We start from the raw sequence: 21,355 nt of genomic DNA, 5'->3' as shown, positions 1-21,355 counted from the left end.
CTAAAAAACACACAAAAAAGTGTATGCTGCATAGGATAATTTCATTTTAAACTGAAACTTTTTTTTAGCTGAATTCTATAACAGAACAATGCAACATTATCCTCAGATCCTTTCTTACTCTCTACTATTCATCAGAATTTCCAATAATTTATTTCTAAAGCATTTGTGATGCATTATATAAAGCATTCTATTGTGATGCTCTAAAAAACATTTAACTTGATTCAATGTCTACTTTCTTCCTAGACAAACCTACTTTGAGCTCCTGAAACAAAATGATTGGAAATTCCTGCTCTACACAGTACGTTGTTCTTTTCTCCCATCCCTACAGGCTCCATATTTCCTACACAACTAATGTTTGTGTTCTATGAGCCCCTCTTGGTTTTTCATTAATACTTGTATAGAAATATGTCCATCTGCTTTTGGCTGCGACACTCACCTTGTCAAACATTAAAAGGCACATCTAGGGCAACAGCTGGCAGGAAGCAAATAAAGGTTCTAAAAATTGTGGTGCAGGTAGTGCAACATGGAACACCCTTAGGAATATGCTACTTATTCCTATTGGCCTGAACACTGAATTGTTCATATTTAAAGTCACAAATGGAGAGAAAACAATGATGGGTGTATTACCTGGTTATCCTCCTGGCCTGCTGTAAATCTTGACCACATGTCATTGCATTGCTGCAGATCATGCAGCAGAGTCAAATTACTGTCCTTGCACCGTACTAACACCCATCCCAAGTACCTGAAAAACTCCAATGGTAAGTCTTGAGGAAAAAAAAAGACTTACAAGTACTTATACCTCTGAAAGATGTTTAGATACAGTAATTTGCATTAATGAAAAGATTCAGGCCCCATGCCACATGGTCTCCCAACTGATAAAGGGAGTAAACTACCCACCTAACTTCTGCTTGTTATGTTTCAGACTCAGGATAAATTTAACTTTTCAGAATCTTTAGGTTATTGTCACACATAGATGCATGCGGTCCTACTGTCTGCAATATTTAGCTGGATTTCACCACACGGTCCCTCCCCCCAAACCCCAAATTCAATAGTAAAACACAATTTGCATTAGCAGTACTTACACTTAAAAACTAAGCTTTTTCCTCGTTTTCCTTTTAATAGCCCTGGTGGAAGTAACCTCTGGAAACTAGAAATATCTACCACTAACACCCACAAGCAAGTGAACATATTCACTCCAGTTAAATACATTTAGCAGTTACTAACACAAGAGGTACCATAATGGCAAGGTTTCAAATCAATTCATTTATTTTGAACAAATGAGTCATGTTGAACACTGAACAAAAGTACTAATCAAATGACCAGATCAAAATAATTTGGCCTCTGATTTTATTGCAAATTCGCAGTACCCTTCAACAAGGGCTGAGCTCATTAGATGGCCACTGCTTCAAACACAACACATATCCCTGCAATATCTGACATGGTTTTAAGAAAGTATGTTGGTTTTTGAGCAAGTGAAGCTACAGGAAGCCATTCAAAACATTTTTTATATCAAAGGCACATTGGTAGGACGAAGGTAGCAGAGCACAGTGTTTACAAGTCAGCAGCAAATTAACTTCACCACCTTCACAAAATGTTTTGTTTTCAGAATTAATGGCAAGATATCAACAGTAAACATTTTGGTGGGATAGGATGAGAGGATGGGGGGGCATGACCACATCCACTGTGTGTCAAAAAATGTATGTAACATGATCACATCCCCTATGGACCTACTGGTAATTAATCTAAATGATCTGCAAAACAAAGCACCATCTCTTTCATTTAAAAAGCATGTTTTACAAAGCGTGCTCCTAAACAAACTAACACTTAGGTCTTACATGGACTGTAAGAATGTAAAAACTATGTACAGACATAGAGCAATAATGCAGCAATTGTGTGAGGAGGTTGGCAGGTTGACAAACAAAAAAAATTATATAAATCAAATTTTTTTTTGAAAAAAGTTTTTTGTCCAGTAAGGCAATCAACATCTAATGTAAAGGAAAGTATAATTTTAGCATTTTACAATTTTCCTGCTTGCCTGTCCTCACAGTATAAGATGTGGAGTAGCACCCTCTTTTGCCATTCTCTGCATTGGGTGCTTTTTCAGGGGGCATGAAATAGAATGACATTGAAAAATGTACCTATTACAAAATGCACAATTATTTAAGAAGAGACTTTTCATATTTTGTCAAATAAAATAGATTGCCATTGTCTCCTAAAAATCATGTACAAAAGTGAGAAAATGAGAAAAATGTATAGAATAAGGTATGGAATGTTGATGGCTACCATAATTAGCACAAAAAGACAGAAAACTGTATACACCTCTTGTACCTTGCAAATAACAGGACTAATGTGTGATTCAAAAATTGAGGAACCTCAATGGTCATTTGTACATCTTGGCTGATAAGGAAAACAAAAGTCAAATAAATAGATTCATACAAGATAAAAAAGTATAATTTATTCTTTGTCACATAAAGCTCTTTGTAACTACCAAACAAGTTTTTGTCTTGCTTTCACAACCCTATCTGCACTGCTTAGTGCTTGCTCTGACTCCTCCTATACACACATTGTGCAGTAACTTGCCCAGAAAATATCATTAAGCTATTATTTACAACTCTTCTTTGCAAATTATTGTTGGTAGCAGCACATTACAAACAGGACATATTTTATATTTTTTTATTTTAAAAAGCCCCCTTTTCATGTGACCTAACAGAAAACATATGTAAGTATGGAAAATTAAGGACAGAACATCTGTTACTAAACTCACAGTGGGGGTGATAATCTGTATGCAAAGCAATGAGAGCTGCTGTTTTCTCAGTCTAAGTAGACATATGGCAGGATATTTAATTTGGTCTCATCACCATGAGAATCCAAAGATATACACTCTGTCCAATCATACCAGTTGTCCTTGGTATCATAACAACCATTTACCCCTGGCCAGTGCTCCGTATGTATTCTGTGTAGGTCCTCAAGTGTCACCTCACGACTTACCCCAGGGAGTTCTGAGTTAGAGCCACTTGGTACTAAAACATGGGTCTTTCTCGGTTCCCGAACATCACCCTCCTCTCGTTTCAAATATTCAGTCATGAAAAAATGTGCTCCATGGGTCTGTGCTCCAGATGAAGTTAGAACATTGCTCTGAAGGCTAAGGTAAGATTGAATAATTTCATTTCTGGACAGCTCTTTCCAGTTTGTCTGCTGGAAAGGACTGGGTGCTGTTACAAGTTGCCTCTGCTGAGGTAACTCCGTCCTTGCAGTTTCAAAAATTGGTGGTCTCTGGCACTCCTCCTCGTGGTGAGATTCCTTTGGTGTGAGTGGCTTGATTTGTCCGGTCACTGGGTCAAATGTCAATCTGCGTTCTTTTAATCGCACAGGCTTTGTCCTGTCCTCTGAGACCTGTCCTTGAAGATTTACCGTATAGTCTCTGGACCTGTACTTCTTTCTTTTTTTGTTAGAGGTTAGTCCTTCTGGTTCAACCTTACTGGCCTCAAATGAGAAATTGTGCCTGTGCAGCTCTGAAGGTTCATGTGTTGTACTGCCATACAGGGACTGAGAGCTTCTCTCTGTTGATCTGTGTAGGGACACAAATTCCTCCAGCTCAAGAGGTGAGTGACTGTCAGCATGAGACACTTGCGTTGGGGATGTTAAAGGCAGAAGAGAGGGCACTTGGGCAGAATTCTGAGATGGGCTCAGGAGAGTCCCTTTCGGTGCATATGCTGAAGACCTCTTAGTCACTGTATCTTGTGTGACATTACAAGGACTTAATGATGATATTTGGGGGCTACTGAGTTGATGTTTCTCAGGTCCATCTCCAACTATTCTTGTTTGCTGCTGTAACACTGAAGTTTTAAGTAAGGAAGAAGTGCTAGGAAGTTTGGTAAGGCCAGGGGAGCTTGGATGAGGCTTAACAGCATTGACTGGGATTTTGTTTTGTCTGTCATTCTCAAAATGCTCTTGTTGGTTACTATCAGAAGGTGCATCATCTTGTTTTTCGAGGAGAGACTCAGGGCTGCCACTAAGACCATTTAACAGTGGAGTAGAAGAAAACATATTTCCAGGTGTGAATGTTTTATACACTTTAGTTGGCAGATTCTGAATATCCCTTTGGTCCCTGTGTTTTCGGGTTTTTGACTTTTCTGCCATAGGTGAGTTAGTATTGTGGATGTCATGTCTGGTTTTAAGCTCTGGAGCAATCTTAGCTGGTTGTGGTGCAGATAGGTCTGTGCGGCAGAGATGAGAACCACCATTGGCAGATCCTGGGCCACTCTGCAGTCCTCGAGATAGAGTATCACTCTGGCTAGGCTCAATTAACTTTTGCCAGTTTCGAAGGAGTTTCTTGGCACGCTTTGCAAGGTCTTCATTGTTTGTCTTTTTCCTTACATCATTTATAAGTTTTCCTAGGCGAGTTTCCTGTATTGAAAAGAAAACCTGTCATTATTCAAAGCATTTAGAACTCTATGCAAACCTGTGTTTGACCAATATGACTATAGTACAGGACTATGAAATCATAGCACTATTATGGCTACCCTGAAAGATGTCTGTTCGTAGTGTACACCAGTATGCTTAGATACTGGTAGTCAAAGGTATCAGTTCATTGGCTTACTTATTTTTGGGGCATTTCTCTTTTGGAATGTACTTTAGCCAGGATAAATAAGGCCAAAATAAGAACAGCTGTGTCCTGGTCAAATACTAAGAAATAATCATGAAAGATAATGAGAGCTTAGTTAACCTCTGTTAACTGATGAGTGTGAAAAATATTTTACACTGCATTCATTCGGGTTTTTAAAGTGTATGTCTTCTCCACTTATGTCAGTGTACCACTGACCATCACTGCCATCATCAGTAATGTTACTATTACTGTTATCTAATAGTAACCATTAACTCTATATTATATTGTGAGGAACCCTGTGGGCATATAATTAGCTGTGTAAACAAGTTCTTGTGATCTATATGTTTACCTCTAAATAAAATACTGATCACAAAAAATAAATAAATAAATAAATAAAAAATCTGATCACTCAATTATAAGTACCACAAAAAACAGTCCTGGGTGTCACACTCTGTAGATAATAAAAATTAAATGGTTTTACTTTCGCATTAATTGGCAACTTAAAATGTCTAAACTGCATCTCTGTATTATCTACAACCATGCAAACATCAGACAGGACTACATGTCAGCAGATAAACCCATTTAAAAGTAGTTGGATAAAGGGGTTAATGAGAATTTTGATGCAGTTAACTGCAATAGCTACAACCATTTTCTAGTTTGTGCCTGTCACATCACCATAAGAAGTTATGTAGTTATTTTAGGTGGCAATATGCAGCTTTTAATCTTTGAAAGTCGCCTATGCCAGGGTTTCTTGACTTAAAGTGCAGGCCCCCACGGGCCACTAGAGGGTGCTTGGGGCCTGCACAAAGAGGAAGGCAACAATTTGTTTCGGGCCAGCAACATCACTGTCATAAAACAAAAAAAAAAAAAAGTAAGGAAAAGACTGAATTAATAATTAAAAATCTATAAACTATAAACGGTAATATAAACGTACAAATAAAAACGTTACGGTAATGGGCTAATTAAACGTCATCTGTTTGAGGCAATGCACCCTCGGGTGCTCGAAGCAGACAGCTAACCAGGGATGGAGAAGATTCTCAGGGCGCTTTGTTTGGTGTGGACACCTTTTTCTTTAGTTTGGTCCGTTTTGACGTGTGGCAACACATGGCTGAACCAGTCCAGCTAAAACCTGCGGGTCTCAGTATGCTTCCAAACAAAATCCAGGTCAGTTCACTGCTGATGGAAACGCATTCTGTAATCAAACGAGGGAATTCATCAATTCTTTCTCTTTTTAGCAACAACGGCGCAGTACAGTCAGCATAATAACTGTTTTAACGACTGACTCTTCACAGACTCTCAGCACGAGCTGCTGTTAAAAACAACAGACATAAAATAATAGCGAAGAGACGGGTTTGATTTGAACTCCACATTTAAACCACATTTTCCTAACCAACGACAAAGAAGCAGACATCAAGTAAGATTTATCATTGTTGACTGTGATGACACCAATTCAAAAGCTAGGTGAATGAAACTGTTTATTTCAAATGAATCATAAAAACCTGCAAATCTGAAGAGTAATCTGGAGAACAAATGGCAGGGATTGGAGCTCCAAATCACAGTTCACATGTACCTCATACATTTATATTATTATTTCATTATACTCTCACTCTTAACTCCAACTCAAGCAGTTTCAGACTTTCATGCTTTTTTCCACAGGAAGCTAAATGGGTTGACTGAATGTGGCAATGTAAACGTATTCAAAAATTAATCACTACTATTAATGGTAAATATAACGTTAAGATGTTTACATTATTACCAACCTCAAGTGCTTCTTTGGTGATTGGGTATTTCTCCAAATTGCTGATCACATCAAGTACTGCAACCATGTTACAGATCTGGGGAAAAATGACCAACACATTAACTTCTGAAGAATGCTGAAGCATGAACATACATGCATGCACAAAGATTTTTTTTAATAAAACTGCATTGGCTATAATTAACAATGCATTTACTACTTCCAATAATTTAATGACATTATTTCCATGTATATGAGATTTTTTCATTAAAATGCATTGCATTACATTTCACTACAACTATCAATGCACCTATTTATTCCAATAATTCAATAAAATGTATTATGTGAATGCAGCATTCTACTGAAACCTGAAAATCGAGTGATTTCCACAGTGAGTGCAGTTTCCGATGTCACAGACATCCAGCTAGAGCAACAGTGGCTGCATGTTTCAACCATTGACGGTAGACATTATGTATATAGTCGATGGTTCCAACTTCACAATTGCAGCCCTCTTGCTCTTACTGTTGTCCACACAGCTTGCGTATTCTTGTTACAGTGGAGGCTCTCGAGAGTCAATATAGCTATCCACTTTGATATTGCTTTTGTTAGTCTGCTGCTCACTGATTTATTCATAAGTCTCTCACAAGCACTGTCCAGTGTAGTCTGTCAAAGCCATATAAAAGCTGTACTTCAACAAGAGTGCTACAGCTGCAGATTCTACAGGACATAGGGCTTCAGCCTGGACTACTACAGACAGTTAGGATGGTCAAACTATGAAAACATTTGTGACATGAATCCATGGAGTTATCAAAAAATGATTAAAAGAAAAGATATTACTGAGGGAAAAATAAAATATAATCAAAGATATGATGAGAAACAATTTGAAAGATTAAAATCTACACACACATATAATCAACTATTATTTAAGTTTTTTAAAGTTCATTATATAATAATACATAATGATATGACTATCTCCCGCGACCCTGACGGAGAAGCGGCTTAGAAAATGGAAGGATGGATATGACTATCTGCAAATACTGGATACAGAGTTCATGTAATTTACCCGCTCATCAGTGAACATCTGAACACCACCAAAACATACCTTTAGAAAAGGACCATGATATACAATGGAAATAGAGAAATTTACATTTTTCTTCAAACCTAAAAACTTTACCTTAAGTCTTGTCAATTACATTTATAGAGACACATGATTTTGCAAAGGGGAGGGGCTCAAAACTAAAACTCAAAAAAGTGCTGCCCAAGAGAAACAGTATGCAGTCCAATGGATTAAAATTACAAGTTTACTTGTACCACACCACAAAAAAACCTTACTTCTGACTGTTCTGTGCTAATAATTCTTAGGACTGAGTACAAATTTGCATGTGTTAGGTCAAATAAATGGCTAGTAAGCTTGCTTAATCACGGTGGCATTAATATCTTATGAAATCATGTGGTTTGCATGGGCGTAGCTGCTGCTTTTTGGTCCGATCCATTATCGTGGCAGGTTAACTCTATAAAATCAAAGCATGACTGGCCCACTACATAATTCGATTAAGCTTTTCACAATGTCAATGCCACTACAGGTGGTCATAATACAATGATAAATTATTCTCTCTCTACATTATATGATATGTATTTGTGATATTTTTTGCATCTAAATCCCTTAAAAGTCTAAAATTAAATCAGCATATTTGCATTATCATTTGAGATGTTAAAAAGACCATTAGTACTATGGTTGTCCTGCTTATATACTACCTTTAACACTAAAACATGTCTTTACATATATAAATAAAATTTAACTTAAAATAACAGAGCCAAAAATGCACAACAATGGGTGCATCCATACCAAAGGCACAAGTGCTGTTCTAAAACAACCTTGTCAGAAAGGGGTGCAAATGTTTTTATTTATAAGACTTGGTCCAAATAAAGAAATCTACTGAGGAAGCCTGGAGTCTCTGGGAAAATTTGTACTAACAGAATCAGATGAAATGCTGCCACCAATCCAGTGACTGGTGTTTCTCATCTTGCAGCATGGACACAGATGTTACATCTTGGTCTGTAGGTTGATCTGGATGCTAATGCTTGGAAAAAGGCCTCTCCAGCCCGTTTCAGTGTATTATCTGTTTTCAATAAACCTGATCTAACTAATTAGCTCATTCTGACTTTTTTTTTTGGCCACAGATCTTTATAGATTTAGGAGTTATTAGATGAGCTCCACTTTGCAGACCATCAAAAATAAGTACCAGGTCAAATTTTACTAGGTAAAGTAAAAACGTAGCTTAGTAACACTACAATTTTTTCTTATGAAAAATCCTGCCAGACCCCGCTATACAAGAGAATGGTTTCATGAACTTCAGGCCCTCAGACAGCGCTGCATTAAAAACAGACATGATTCTTCAGTGGAAATCACTGCATGCACACAGGAACACTTTCGAAAACTCCTGTCTGTGAACTACTGATCTTGCATTCACAAATGCAAATGAAAACTATAACATGCAAAAAAGAAACCATATATTAACAGGATGCAGAAACGCCACCACCTCCTCTGGGCCCCAGCTCATTTAAGATGAACTGAGGTGAAGTGGAAGTCCCTTGTGCTCCAACGAACTAAAATTGGAAATTCTTTTTTTGGACATCATGGGCACTGTATCCTCGGGTTTAAAGACTACCCAGCTTGTTATCAGCCCAGTTTAAAAGTCTGCATCTATGAAGGTATGGGAAAGTAGTAGTGCACATAGTATGGAGTAAATGGCACATCTGTGAAGGCACCATTAACACTGAATGACAGATTCAAGTTTTAGCAACATATGCTGCCAACCAAACCACATCTTTTCCAGGGCAGCTCTTGATTATTTTAAATCCTATATGAAAGAAGAATGGGAACTATTTCACTTCACAGTACCCAGGCGCACACCATGCTGTTAAAAGAAAAGGTGATGCAACACAGCGCTAAAACATGCCCCTGTCCCAACATTTTTTTTTAAGAAATGTGTTGCTAGCAACAAAATTCAAAATGGCCATGAACTTTGCAAAAAACAAGAACATTTCTAAGATTCAACATTAGATATGTTATCTTTGTACTTTAAACACAGGGTTTAAATGATGCGTACACCACTGCATTCTGTTTATTAACATTTTACGCAGTGCTTTTTTTATAAAGAGCTTTGTCCGTTTTTGTGCTCACATCTGAAATATTTTTGTTAACACAGGAACAAAAATGTCAGCAATAAAGATTTGTGCACATTTTTCTAAAAACTTAAAGTACCTCTCAATGTTCAGACAATGTCATGACAACTACACAGAGACCCCTAATCAGAGCTACTATACAACTAGAGAAAGCAGGCCAATCAGATTAGCTGCTCTGGCAGGTCAAAATCAGGGACTAAACAGGATTATTCAAGGAACACAGAAGAACATGTTACAGCACAATTACATTTATTAACTTTCTGATTTCCAAGAACTTCAAAAGGCAAGCTTCAATATGAAGTGCCACAAATTGTATAATTATATATTTACGTGTCTTCTAAACATGTCTGTAACCCTACCCACATCAGTCACAGATAATGAAAGACTACAGAATTTCCTAATAAACAGCTTTATTCTGTTAAAATGTGTAATTATTTTTTTATCCATAAAGATGGAAGTCTATCCATGTTCACGAGAATCTCCACTAAAACTCTCTAGTTGTACCTGTACAGTGTACTGTCTTAATCTGTAAACACGCACAGCAACCCTTCATTAGCATGAAGAAGAGTTTAAAATGTACTCCTGCATGTACATAGCTTCCAATTCAATGGGCTCTGTAGTTTTACAGAAAAAAAAGACAGTTTTATTTATTTAAACAAAGATGGTCGGACCTTTACACTAGAGAGCACAATTTTCCGAACTATGGTGATCAAATGCGTCAGATAATGAAAATAGATTATAAATTTTTACAAGAGAGCATTCACCTGCACACTCTAGTGATTGATTCGTTTGGAGAAGAGCTGGGTGATATGGCCAAAAAATGTTATCATGATAAACAAAATTTTTATGGTTTGATATAAATACATATCACAATAAATGTCAAACCATTATTTCTTTCAAGTTTCAAGGCTGATTTTTGCTCTTGGGTGGTTAATTGCTTTTTTAAACTACCCTTTATGGTCGGAAAACGACAAGCACTCACCAAACAATGGAACATTTCACAAATGTGTCATATGAGAGTAGGAGAAAGTGCCTGATTAGCTGTTTTTATCAGCTGGAAAAGCATGGCCGCAGATTTTGTAAGTCATAATTTAAGAAAGAAAACGGATTATTTTTAATTGCCTGGTGACGAATGCTCTGCTATCCCATTACAAATGCTAAACAACTGGTCAACAACAATGCTAAACGGTTGTTTCTCAACATCAACTTAGTATGAACAGCAAATATTAGCTGGCTCAGTACATCAGTGATGGATCACACTGCATTAACTGGCATCAGTCCTGCCACATTCATATCACAGCACATCACAGTATTCAAACACCAGCTAGCAGACATCTGGACTTCTCTATGAGGGTTGAACCAAAATATATGCAACACCAGTCCTTCTTTCAGGTACATCTAAACTAAAAGTAGTGCTTTTGTGTCGCATTTGATCTACAGTATCATCAATTCGCAGTGTTGTGTCAGTGACGGAGCGCTGCCTCAAGTTAGCCAGCTGTTAAAAACAGTGTATGTATCTCACTCCACGTTTCAGATATTGCTAAAGTATATTTGCTGACTCTTTTTTTACTCCCTCTCTAATCATGTCTAATCAAACTCGGAAGTGCGCCCTCTCTTCACAAAAAGGTAAAAGAATGCATCTCTTATTGACAACTTTTATTTAATGAATATTAGAACATTAGAAAAAAAGTGCTTTAGACAGTATAGACTGCAAAACAGTAAAATCATAAAATGATCTTTTTTTCTTTTTTTACCCAATTTTCTCCCCAATTTATTCTTTTCCAATCCCACGTGCTAGTTAGGACTCCCCCAGTCACACGATGCCATCAACACTAGGAAGGTCAAGGCTAACATAGGCTTCCTCTGAAACTGCGAGCAACCACTTCTTTACAAACTGCCACTCACGCAACGTCACTGGACAGCTGAATGTGCTCGGAGGAAAGAGCCAACCACCAGATCTGTTAGGTCAGCTAACAGACGCCTGCACTGACTGGCATCGTGCTGAGTGATGGGAGGAGAAAGGGGGGCCATCCTACCCACCCAAAAAGAGCAAGGCCAATTATGCTCTCTTGGACTCCTGGCTATGGATGACTGTAGCATCACCAGTAATCGAACTCACAATCTCCTGATGATAGGGCCAAAGCTTAGACGGTTGCGCCGCTCGGGATCCTTAAAATTATCTTTAAGACAATAAACAAACAAAAAACAACTTTGAGCTCTCAATGATGTTTAATAACCAGTGATGTTTGTAAGAAAGCTTTTTTTTTTTTAAATACAGATACAAACTGTCACTGAGTCACTGACAGTGTTGGAAGGGCACTCAAATAAACTTTTTAAATATTATTTATTATTATTATAGTGAACGTCTTCTTTTGATTTTCTAATTCGTTCTCTTGTTTTCTTGTAATCATGGTCATGTTTATTTTTAATTGAAGGCACAAACAAAATGAATTTAGCAGGTACAGGCATTTATTTGTCCTGTACAGAAGCAGCTGACAGCTCTCTTGACACTGTCTGTCAGGTTTTTATGTGTTAGATTGGTGAGATAATGGATAAAAATTCTCATTAGGTTTGATTGGGGGGGTGGGGTGGGGGGGGGTGGGGGGGGGGGTATAAAGACACTGACACCCTATGATCCAAAATGGCCCATGGATTCATCAGTACAGCTGCAGTTTGGAGGTGAAATAAGAAAGATGATAGTGGGGAAAGTCATGTGGGATGAGGTCAAATGGCGAGAGAGTTTAGATAGAGTAGAGAGAGTAGATATATTAATGTGAGGAGGTTGCATTGCTGACTATTTCTTCTTGTAATTGTGTGATGATCTCCAGCAACGCAGCTTGACGCAGGAACAGAAACCGTGCTAAGTGGCTGCGCTCTGTTAAAAATAATCATTAGAAAGTGCAATTTGGTGGAGATTGTAGTTGTAGTTTGTCTTTCTTATTTCACCTCCAAACTGCAGGTGCAATGATGAATCTGTGGGCTGTTTGCAGTGAAGAGGAGCTACAGTGTCCTCATAACCAGTCACCTAGTCAAAATCAAACCTAATGAGCATCTACATCCATTATCTCATCAATCTAACTCGTCAAAACCCGCCAAACAGACAGTAGCTACTTCTGGACAAATAGCATGAACTGGATCTACTCCATTTTCTGTTTTGTTTGTGCAGAAGAATGAGAGAACAAATTACAAGATCATGATGACAAATAAAAAAAGGACCCAAGATGTACAAAAAACAAACATGATTAAAAAAAACAAGAGAACGTACTGCTAATGTGAAATGAAAATGTACATACAAAGTGCAAAAACACTCACACATTTTTTTTTTCTTTTCAACCTTCGTCACCTCCAGGGCTCTGTAAAAATCTGTATAAAGCCTACACTATCCAAAACACACAGAACTGAAAATGTAACCCCAGTAAAAATTTAACAGGAAGCATCTGAGCAATCAAGCTTTAAAAAAATTGCACTTCTTGGTAAAAAGCAGCGACAAAGGGAATATGAATGTTATTGTGTTTGTTTAATTTTCCTGTTCAACCAAAAATGTGTTGTATGTGATAACAAGCAGTAGTTTGATGCATTATGATTTGCTTGTGAAATTGAGCTGCAAGATTGAAATAAACGTCTCATATAGACTGGGCAGGGCAGAGGAATCTTTGGTAATAGTGAGTACCTGGCATGTGATCCAACCACTGGAACAAGTCTGATAATTACCACTATTTACAGACATGATTGAAGTAATATATGCTGGTATATGGCAGGAGAGCGTTTGCTAAATAAAAATAAATTAATGCGTCCCGTGCCATGCTGCTAGTTAGGGCCGACCAGCTTTTTTATACAGTCTGCAGTGATTAGCGTTATATGGGTCTCCAGGAGTCCAGTGACTTGAGGTAATTTACAGACATGCATCTGCCAGTTCCATCACTGTAGTTCATGACAGATAATAAGGTTGCCTCATGTGAGCATGTGGGGACGAGTGGGAGATTCTGGAGACGGGCATCACCACACCTCAACAATTATTTTTTTTTTGCATACATGGGGAAACTGGATTTATTTCTATATAGATAACTGAGTTTCTGTCTATGTTTGCCAAACAATTTATTAATATGGGATTTAAAAGTTTGTTTATCATACAACCATTTGCCAGGTTATTTATACTCTGTGACTCTTTCAATGTTGTATCCTGCCCGGGTAGTTATATTTACAATATTAAAATCAGTATTGGTAGATCTGAAAAACAGCATGAATTCTGCATGATAACAGAGATTAAAAATGTATAATGTACTCTAAAATAATTGAAAAACGATCAATTATAATTAATTTACTTTTTTTACAATTACATGTTTTATTTGACTTATGTATTAATTCTATATTTATGCGTTTCAATAAAAAATTATACTGAAATACTACGATATCATGGAAAAAGTCTAAAGTTCTAAAGAGGTCATTGGCACTGTTGGAACCAGTAAGTAATGATCTGTGCAGGAGAGCCAAGGAAACAGCATTTTTTAACGATCTTAAAAAACGAAAAATGTCTTTTGTTAACTTAGTAGTGACCATATTCACAAGCTTTTTTATATCTGAGCATGTACACTCCACTGTGTTGGTCTCTTTGAATAGGTTTCATTCTGCTCCAGACAGCTTGCTAGCCCCAGTCTGGAGCAGTAGGGAACATATCTGGACTACACCCAGGTTATCACATCAGATAGTCAGCTGTTGGGAGTCTCAACAGCTGTGCTTAAATTCAAAGAGTCTGATAAGCAAGCACTAAACTTTATGAACAAACATTTGTTTACTCAAAGAAATGTGTCATTTCATAAAAGTGGTACGAGTATAATTTATTTGACTGCCTTTACCGCGTTTGAAGAATTTAATTATCAAATTTGAACAGCAGTAAGTGCAGTATACTAAAGCAAAGTTGCAACAAATTTTTTTGCTACATATGTGACTGTGTATTTCGTGTATATGTAACAATGTATTTCAACAAGTGTGTGTGGCAACTGCTGTTACTTTTAAAGATAAAAACAGTGTCATCCTTTATGGCCAGAGGTCATCACACTCTAGAGACTGCCAGCTTTTCAAACAGATCTTAGGGTCATTCACTGAACTCCATAGTAACACTGCAACTGCTCCAGCACTGACAGCCATGAATGCATCCTCCGTCTTTAGTTGGCCACATGCAAATGTTACAAGGGAGTTCCCTGCAAATTACAATTGAAATGTAGTCTTGCTAAGTTGAAATTTATGTAGGAAATGCTTTTATTTTTTGAACAAAGAGAAAGTCAACACAGTATGCATTTGGAACATCTTCCAGAAGGTTAATAAGGTAACACTTAGAAAAGTTAGGATTGAGGTTGTTGATAACCACTTGCCAATTGAAAAGTATGATGAGATCTACTAAAATGTATTGACGTGCCAGGAGTGTAAATGCATCATGAGAAATTTTATTTATGATAGAGTCACATTCTGACAGACACACAATGACTCATTAATTAGCTTTTGTTTTTAAAAACAATATGCCTTGCAAAGAGGCTTATAAATAAGGCTAATGTTAAGTTTTAAAATTTCCATGGTAGTTCTTAAAATCAACCACACAGAGCTATAAACTGCTTGCACCATACCTAGCCCTAATTCAACATTTGTAAAAACAGAGACACATGTACAGCAAACCTAGAGTTTGTACTTAATTTAGTTGGTACTTTAACTTGCATCTCAACACATTAAACATGCTTCTTGGACCAACACTAACGCACTTCCAATACAGTCATGACCACAATGAATGCATAATGGAAAAGTTGGCTTCAAAAAAAGACTTCTGCAGGAGTAAGTGGTTATGTGGTTCTTTACCTTAAATGACCAGGAATCGCAGAATTCATAAAGGCCTTTCTACAATCTATATAACAAAACCCAAAGCCAACACTGACCAGACTATCTCTGCAGCTGTGCACTTTAACTTCATTCTTGACGTTCAGATTAACACCATCAGTTAGAGTTATCCAGTCATTACCATTTAGACTGGATAACTAACTTATGGTACTGATTTGACAACTACGGAGAGCTAGTTTTGCTAATAAGGGAAAGAGACCTAACATTTATCTACTGAAGGGCTACTGAGAAGGCCTTAATCTTTACCAGCGGCATGGCGCTAGTATGAAAGTACCTAAAGCCCTCCCGTACCAAGTAAATATTTCTAGCGTCAACCCAAAGAAACTAGACCTGGTTTTTCATGTGAAAGCCTAACCCAATCAAAAACTGGACACCCAGTACAAGCAGTTAGAAAATTAGCATAATGAAAAGCAGCAATGACTTGCCAAAATAATCAGTGGTGAAGCCATCCTGTGGGTTTTCTTAGTTGTAATAATTGTTGACTTCATAAACCATCAGCTACATCAGGCACAATTTACGTCTACATAACGTACAAGAAACGTAATATAACTGCTAACATACCAGAGTTTTAAAGGCCAACAAGATCCTAACATAACATCACATGGTTTATCAGCAAACCGGACCCCGGTGACTACATATACACACACACACACACATACATACATATATATATATATATATATATATATATATATATATATATATATATATATATATATATATATATACATACACACACACACACACACACCAGAAAAATACAACGTGTGAAATACTAGTTCTTTTTCTACGACACTGCTCTTTAAGTTCTCAGAAAACAAATTCGACCTCAATGTTTCTATTAAATTAGTTTATTATATTGCACAATTCGACAATAATCACTGCAACCGAGTGTGTTAACTAAGCAACCACTTATCATTTTAAGGGTGACCAATTTGACTAGCTGCATTGACATACTACCTAACACACAGTTAGGCTAAGAGACCATTTTCTTAAAATTGTTTATATCACGAATTATTTATGGTGGCATTATAATACACGCCATGCAAGATTTTGCACATTTCCCACATTTTTAATTAACGTTAAATTTTCTTATACAGCCATTTGCTGACATACAACATTACTACCTTTAGCTGAGACTGAAAAGATGCAGTTAGCTAACTAGCAGCTAACCACAATCGTTGTGTAACTTATGTAGCTATATGACGAAAAACTTGTTAAAGAAGTTAACGTTACTAGCGAGCAAGCTGGGAGCCTCATTTGTAACACTGCTGCCACCTGAAAGTATGAATTAGTTAATCAAAGCATTAATGACAGTCACATCGCTACAAGCAACTTTCAATGCCTCATTCGCCAACTCGTCGCTTAACTTCGGCTAACAGTTAGCCAGGTTGCTTAGTCGTATTACCAGCCATTTTACTCTTTTAGGCGAAACCTAGCTGGCGATTATGATCTTTAACTTGGGTCATTACGTGTGACGAATCCAAATAATGTCATTTAAAAGCATTTCTGTATGCAAATTAAAAACAACAACGAAAGTAAAGTATTACATGCACAGAGTTTACAACGGTGGTAGCGCCCACTGGCTAGTTAGCTAGCTACTCACATTGCTCTGGCTATCGATGGCCTGCAGCAGCCGGTCTCTCATCTGCTGCGGGGTTGCTGAGGCCGTTGTCATTGCCTGCTCGGTGCGAATCGGCCGACGGGGGAAAAATCCTCCGAATACAATGGTACGTACAATGCAGAAACTCACAGACCTTTCTGGACGTTCAAAACGTAGAACAGCATGTTCTAACGTGATCCTTAGCTTCGGAATTTATAAATGATTTCAATTGGTAATGAAGATTCGACAGTCGTTTCTCTCCGCTTCATAGCGTTGAGCACCCTCCCCGATTTCATGAAGAGAATTCGATCAAAACGTTTCCTCGATGCATTATGGGAAATTGGAACTCTGAGACGTCATTACGTAACCGTACTCACAAAGCTCTATGTTCAAGTAAGATACGACTGCGTCTCCAGTTAGGTACTATATACTACACGTTACTCTAATTCTTATTTATACTATACCACTACTTTCTTACTTGTTGACCTCCACTCAAGTGAGTGGAACTTTTCGGACAAACTAAACGTCACGCCCCTCCTATCTCTAAACTTTGAACTTTTGATGACGAACGTCCTGCAAGCTGTCAAAATTCACCTCAGTGCCACATTCCTACCATTCTCTGCTCTTTCTGTGACTGATGTTGCTTGTTAAAGTATTCTATATTTTTCTGCGTAACTTTTTTTGTTTTGATTTTTTGTAATTTTATGCATTTATTTATCATTTCATAAGTTTCATAATCAACATAACCAAAATTTCATAAGCAACACACTGTTTGCTGAGTTTTTCAACAAAACATTTTTTTTTCTGTTTTTAAATTTGACAGTTAAACTTATTTGGACATTATTGCCACCTCAAACAACTATAAAAAACAATCAGAACCATGTCACCTTGTACCAGCTACAAAGTATTTGCATCTTGACATAGTATTTATTTATTTACTTTTAATTGTGGTAGCCTCTGTGGCTCATATAAGGTACGGACCATGTGTTTCGTTGGCAGTGTAAAGAAGAAGAAAAAAAGTGAAATAAAAAACTTCGGGCTGAGCGAGGATGAAGTTGGCTTCTCATTCGCTAGCTTCTTGTTCAAAGTTTCCCGTTCTACCACAAATTGTGCAGCAGATACGTTCTGACGCCTGTAGATGGCGCGTCTTAACCCTGAGACAAGAAAAGAATGAAAAGAAAAAACTCACACAGTGGCCGTCCGGGTTTAATTTTGAACGGAATTTATGAAGTATTTTAAAATTAAGCATTGTGTAAAACACTAATGTATAAGTATAAATTGTACTTTTGGATTAACGCATAACAAATTGTCTTCTGATTTTCAAAATGTCTCCAAAATCTGACATTTGGATTGAAGACACAATACAAGAAATTGTCTGAATCTTTAAAAATAATTTTTTATTGTGACCATGTGAATACAGCATGCAATATGATAAAATATGTGGCCGAACTGAACTTAATTACATTGGAATTATCTCCTTACTTTCAAAATGTCTCAAACATCTGACTGCCACAATACAACAAATAATCACAATTATGAGGAAGAGAAATTTTCATGATAGCATCATGATTTAATTGCAACCCATGAATTTAGCTTCATGTGATCTTGACACATTAGACCACAGAGTGTTGGCCAATGTCACTTTTTCTTTCATTCCTAAGGCGTTATCACATTATTTTCAAAATTTCTCATAAATTTGAAAAAAATATTTTAAAATTATATATCAGAATTTCAGAATACAGTTCTGAAGAATAAAAATTGTACTTTTTTTTCTGAGCTTGTTCATTTGGTATCTTAAACTGTAGAGCCTATTTGTTAAAGACAAGGCCTGCAGACCAGATGAGCCCTTTCCAGGGCACAAAATTACATTTTTCTATTAATATTAGCCTGTTTCTCAGTGTGCTGTACTTCAATCCCCAGCATGCACTGCAATGTAATGTGCACACCCACCCCCATTCCCAACAAAAGCCTATATGACAGCAATTCTACCACAATTCTACCACACTAGTCATATGACCAAACATACTAGCTGCAATTAAGCTGCAGTTCATCCAACATAAACATTTAGCCCAGCAGCTTAGAAATATATATATATGTGTGAGTGAAAAATAGCACTACATGCATTTTGTGAAAGGGATGTATATATAAGTGCCAAAAAACAGAAAGTCTAAAACAAACAACAAGGTGGTGGTGGCTACATTCAGCTAAAACCATTCAGTACTCCGGTAATGATGATTCTGCTCATGGTTTGTCATTGGATGCTGTAGAGTGAGCCCTAGGCAAATTCTGTGAGTTGGAGTCTGTGGTGTTTTGGGCTACAGGACCACAGGGAGGCGTGACAGTTATCTTCTGATTTTCATGGTGTTTTGTGCAGTCAGCTTGTCTGGCAATGCAAACAGAGATAACAGTATCATAGTATCAAAGTAAGCCCAATAAGGCTTTGTGATGATGTTGGGATAACCGAACACATCACCAGAACTAAGGTTAACCTTTAACTCAATCAGCATTAAGGTGATTTTTATTTTGACAGACATTTAATGGTATAAATCTAAACATCTACTTACCTGAGGTCCAGGGAGATCCAAGTAAGGTGGGATCCAGATTTCAGCTGCCTGCGTGTATGTGAGAGAAATGGCCATTGTATGTATAATATATACACAGATCAGTTTCTCTTTGTTTCTCTACATACTTTGTTAGACCCCTTTTACCCTGTTCTTCAGGACCCCATGGACCCTCACAGAGCAGGTAGGGGAGGTTGGGAGGCAGACCATTCTCAGCACTGCAGTAACACTGACATGTGTTAGTGTGTGTTATGCTTGTACAAGTGGATCAGGCACAGCGGTACTCCACCACATTGATCCAACAGTCTGTGGAGGAGGTACCCATTTAATGAAGTGGCAGCATGTGTATATTTTTTCCCCCAACATATATGTCTGCTTTTTGAAATCAGAAACAGGAAGAGAAATAAATATCCAACTAGGTTCAGTTTCAAGTCAGTAACTTAAGTAATTCTGCATTTAGTAGGATGATTACAAATATGCATTAAATTAATATTTTGTCATAACTATTCAGGTGACTTCACAAAACTCTTCACAAAATCTGCTTGACTCTTCATGGCCAAATAAATAATGTACAAGCGAGTGTCAAATGTACAAGGGTTGGTAAGTGTTACAGTGTCATTTTCAAGTTTTCCATGACCAAACCAGGAGCTGTGAGCAACTGCCTGGATATTTCAGTGGCAGAATGCTCAAAGGGTTGTCCAGCTGAAATTGACTTTTTGGGGATGCAGGTGCTACTAACAGGTGTAGAAAAAAAAAGTCAAGGCAGTTTAGCCTGTGCTCTATAGTAGGTGTGCTCTGATCTGAAGAGAGCATTTCTGTTGGAGCAATGGTTGTTCTTGTTGTTGACTTAGTTGGTGTGTAAAGAGCATAGTACAAGATGTTAGGAATGAAGTCATGTGGTTGTGCCGATACTGTTCTTGTTCAAGATGAAGAAAAATTTTACGTTTCTGAAAGATGTGAAACTGTGCATATATATGACAAATGGGGAAACTACCACCTGCCTGATTACACATCTACAACTGATAAATCCATAGAAGAAAAGAAAAAAATATGGCTAAGTTGCACCTAAAGAAAGATCTATTTTGTGAAAACTGTGTTTTTGCTAAATCTTCCTTTCTTGGCTTGCGCAATAAACAGTCCTCCACTGATTCAGATCAGACATCTACTACTGATCTATCCATGCAAATAAAGGAAACATTTCATTAATCACATGGAGATTAACAGGGAGAACGTCTGCTCTGCCAGCTCTTAGTTGTCAAAAATTTGTTCTCACTCATTTGACAATAAATGGTCTTTCACTGCGGAATTAACATGAGGCTTGTCGGAGACATGTTTGTTTGGGAGATTCTGTCCGAGTGGACTGTGTTAATTCAAGAGCTTTCCTTAGCCGCGTTATCCAAGAACCTAACACAAGTCTTTCTCATCACAGCTGATAATTCCATCCACAGATTCAACAATGCAAACACAAAACAAGAACACAACTATGTCATACTAATCACATTTCTGACTGAATTCCTAGTTGTCATGAAAAAAAAAGGCTTGAATACGAATTGAGCACAACTTGGCAGATGTAAAACCTACCACTCATAAATGCATGGATACTGAGAACAGAAACAGTGATCTTTCAATGAAAGAGGAAAGAAAAGTTTTGACTAAATCGAAGTGAGAAATGAAAGAATTTCTACTCTGCCAAATCTTTTCATTCAAAAGCTTTCACTCACTGCTTTGACAATAAATATTATTCCACTGCATTAACTGCATAAAGGCATTTTAGATATAAG

The 21,355-nt window shown here is 37.3% G+C and overlaps 1 protein-coding gene across 2 annotated transcripts; it reads right to left on the bottom strand.

The window, feature by feature from the left end:
- Positions 1 to 1,244: 1,244 nt before the first annotated feature.
- Positions 1,245 to 17,531, bottom strand: crsp7 (cofactor required for Sp1 transcriptional activation, subunit 7). Of its 2 annotated transcripts, none has more exons than XM_017699281.2 (3): positions 17,017 to 17,531; positions 6,367 to 6,441; positions 1,245 to 4,407 (listed from the first exon to the last, which is right to left on the bottom strand). In XM_017699281.2, exons 1-3 carry the CDS (start codon positions 17,086 to 17,088, stop codon positions 2,812 to 2,814), a joined length of 1,743 nt encoding a protein of 580 aa, XP_017554770.1. In that variant the 5' UTR covers positions 17,089 to 17,531; the 3' UTR covers positions 1,245 to 2,811. The 2 variants fall into 2 exon arrangements, with proteins under 2 accessions (XP_017554770.1, XP_017554771.1); XM_017699282.2 differs by lacking the exon at positions 17,017 to 17,531 and adding an exon at positions 5,671 to 5,798.
- Between the last annotated feature and the right edge of the window lie 3,824 nt (positions 17,532 to 21,355).

This window comes from Pygocentrus nattereri, chromosome 19, assembly GCF_015220715.1.
Source record: "Pygocentrus nattereri isolate fPygNat1 chromosome 19, fPygNat1.pri, whole genome shotgun sequence".
Lineage (NCBI taxonomy): Eukaryota > Metazoa > Chordata > Actinopteri > Characiformes > Serrasalmidae > Pygocentrus > Pygocentrus nattereri.
The sequence above is the reverse complement of the archived record's forward strand: the minus strand, read 5'-3'. Positions and strand labels throughout refer to the sequence as shown.

Coding starts and splice junctions, on each gene's coding strand:
- crsp7 (XM_017699281.2), bottom strand. CDS start 17,088: ATGACAACGGCCTCAGCAACCCCGCAGCAGATGAGAGACCGGCTGCTG. Junction 6,442..17,016: donor CCATCGATAGCCAGAGCAAT/GTGAGTAGCTAG, acceptor ATTTTTCCCCAG/ATCTGTAACATGGTTGCAGT. Junction 4,408..6,366: donor TCACCAAAGAAGCACTTGAG/GTTGGTAATAAT, acceptor TTTTCAATACAG/GAAACTCGCCTAGGAAAACT.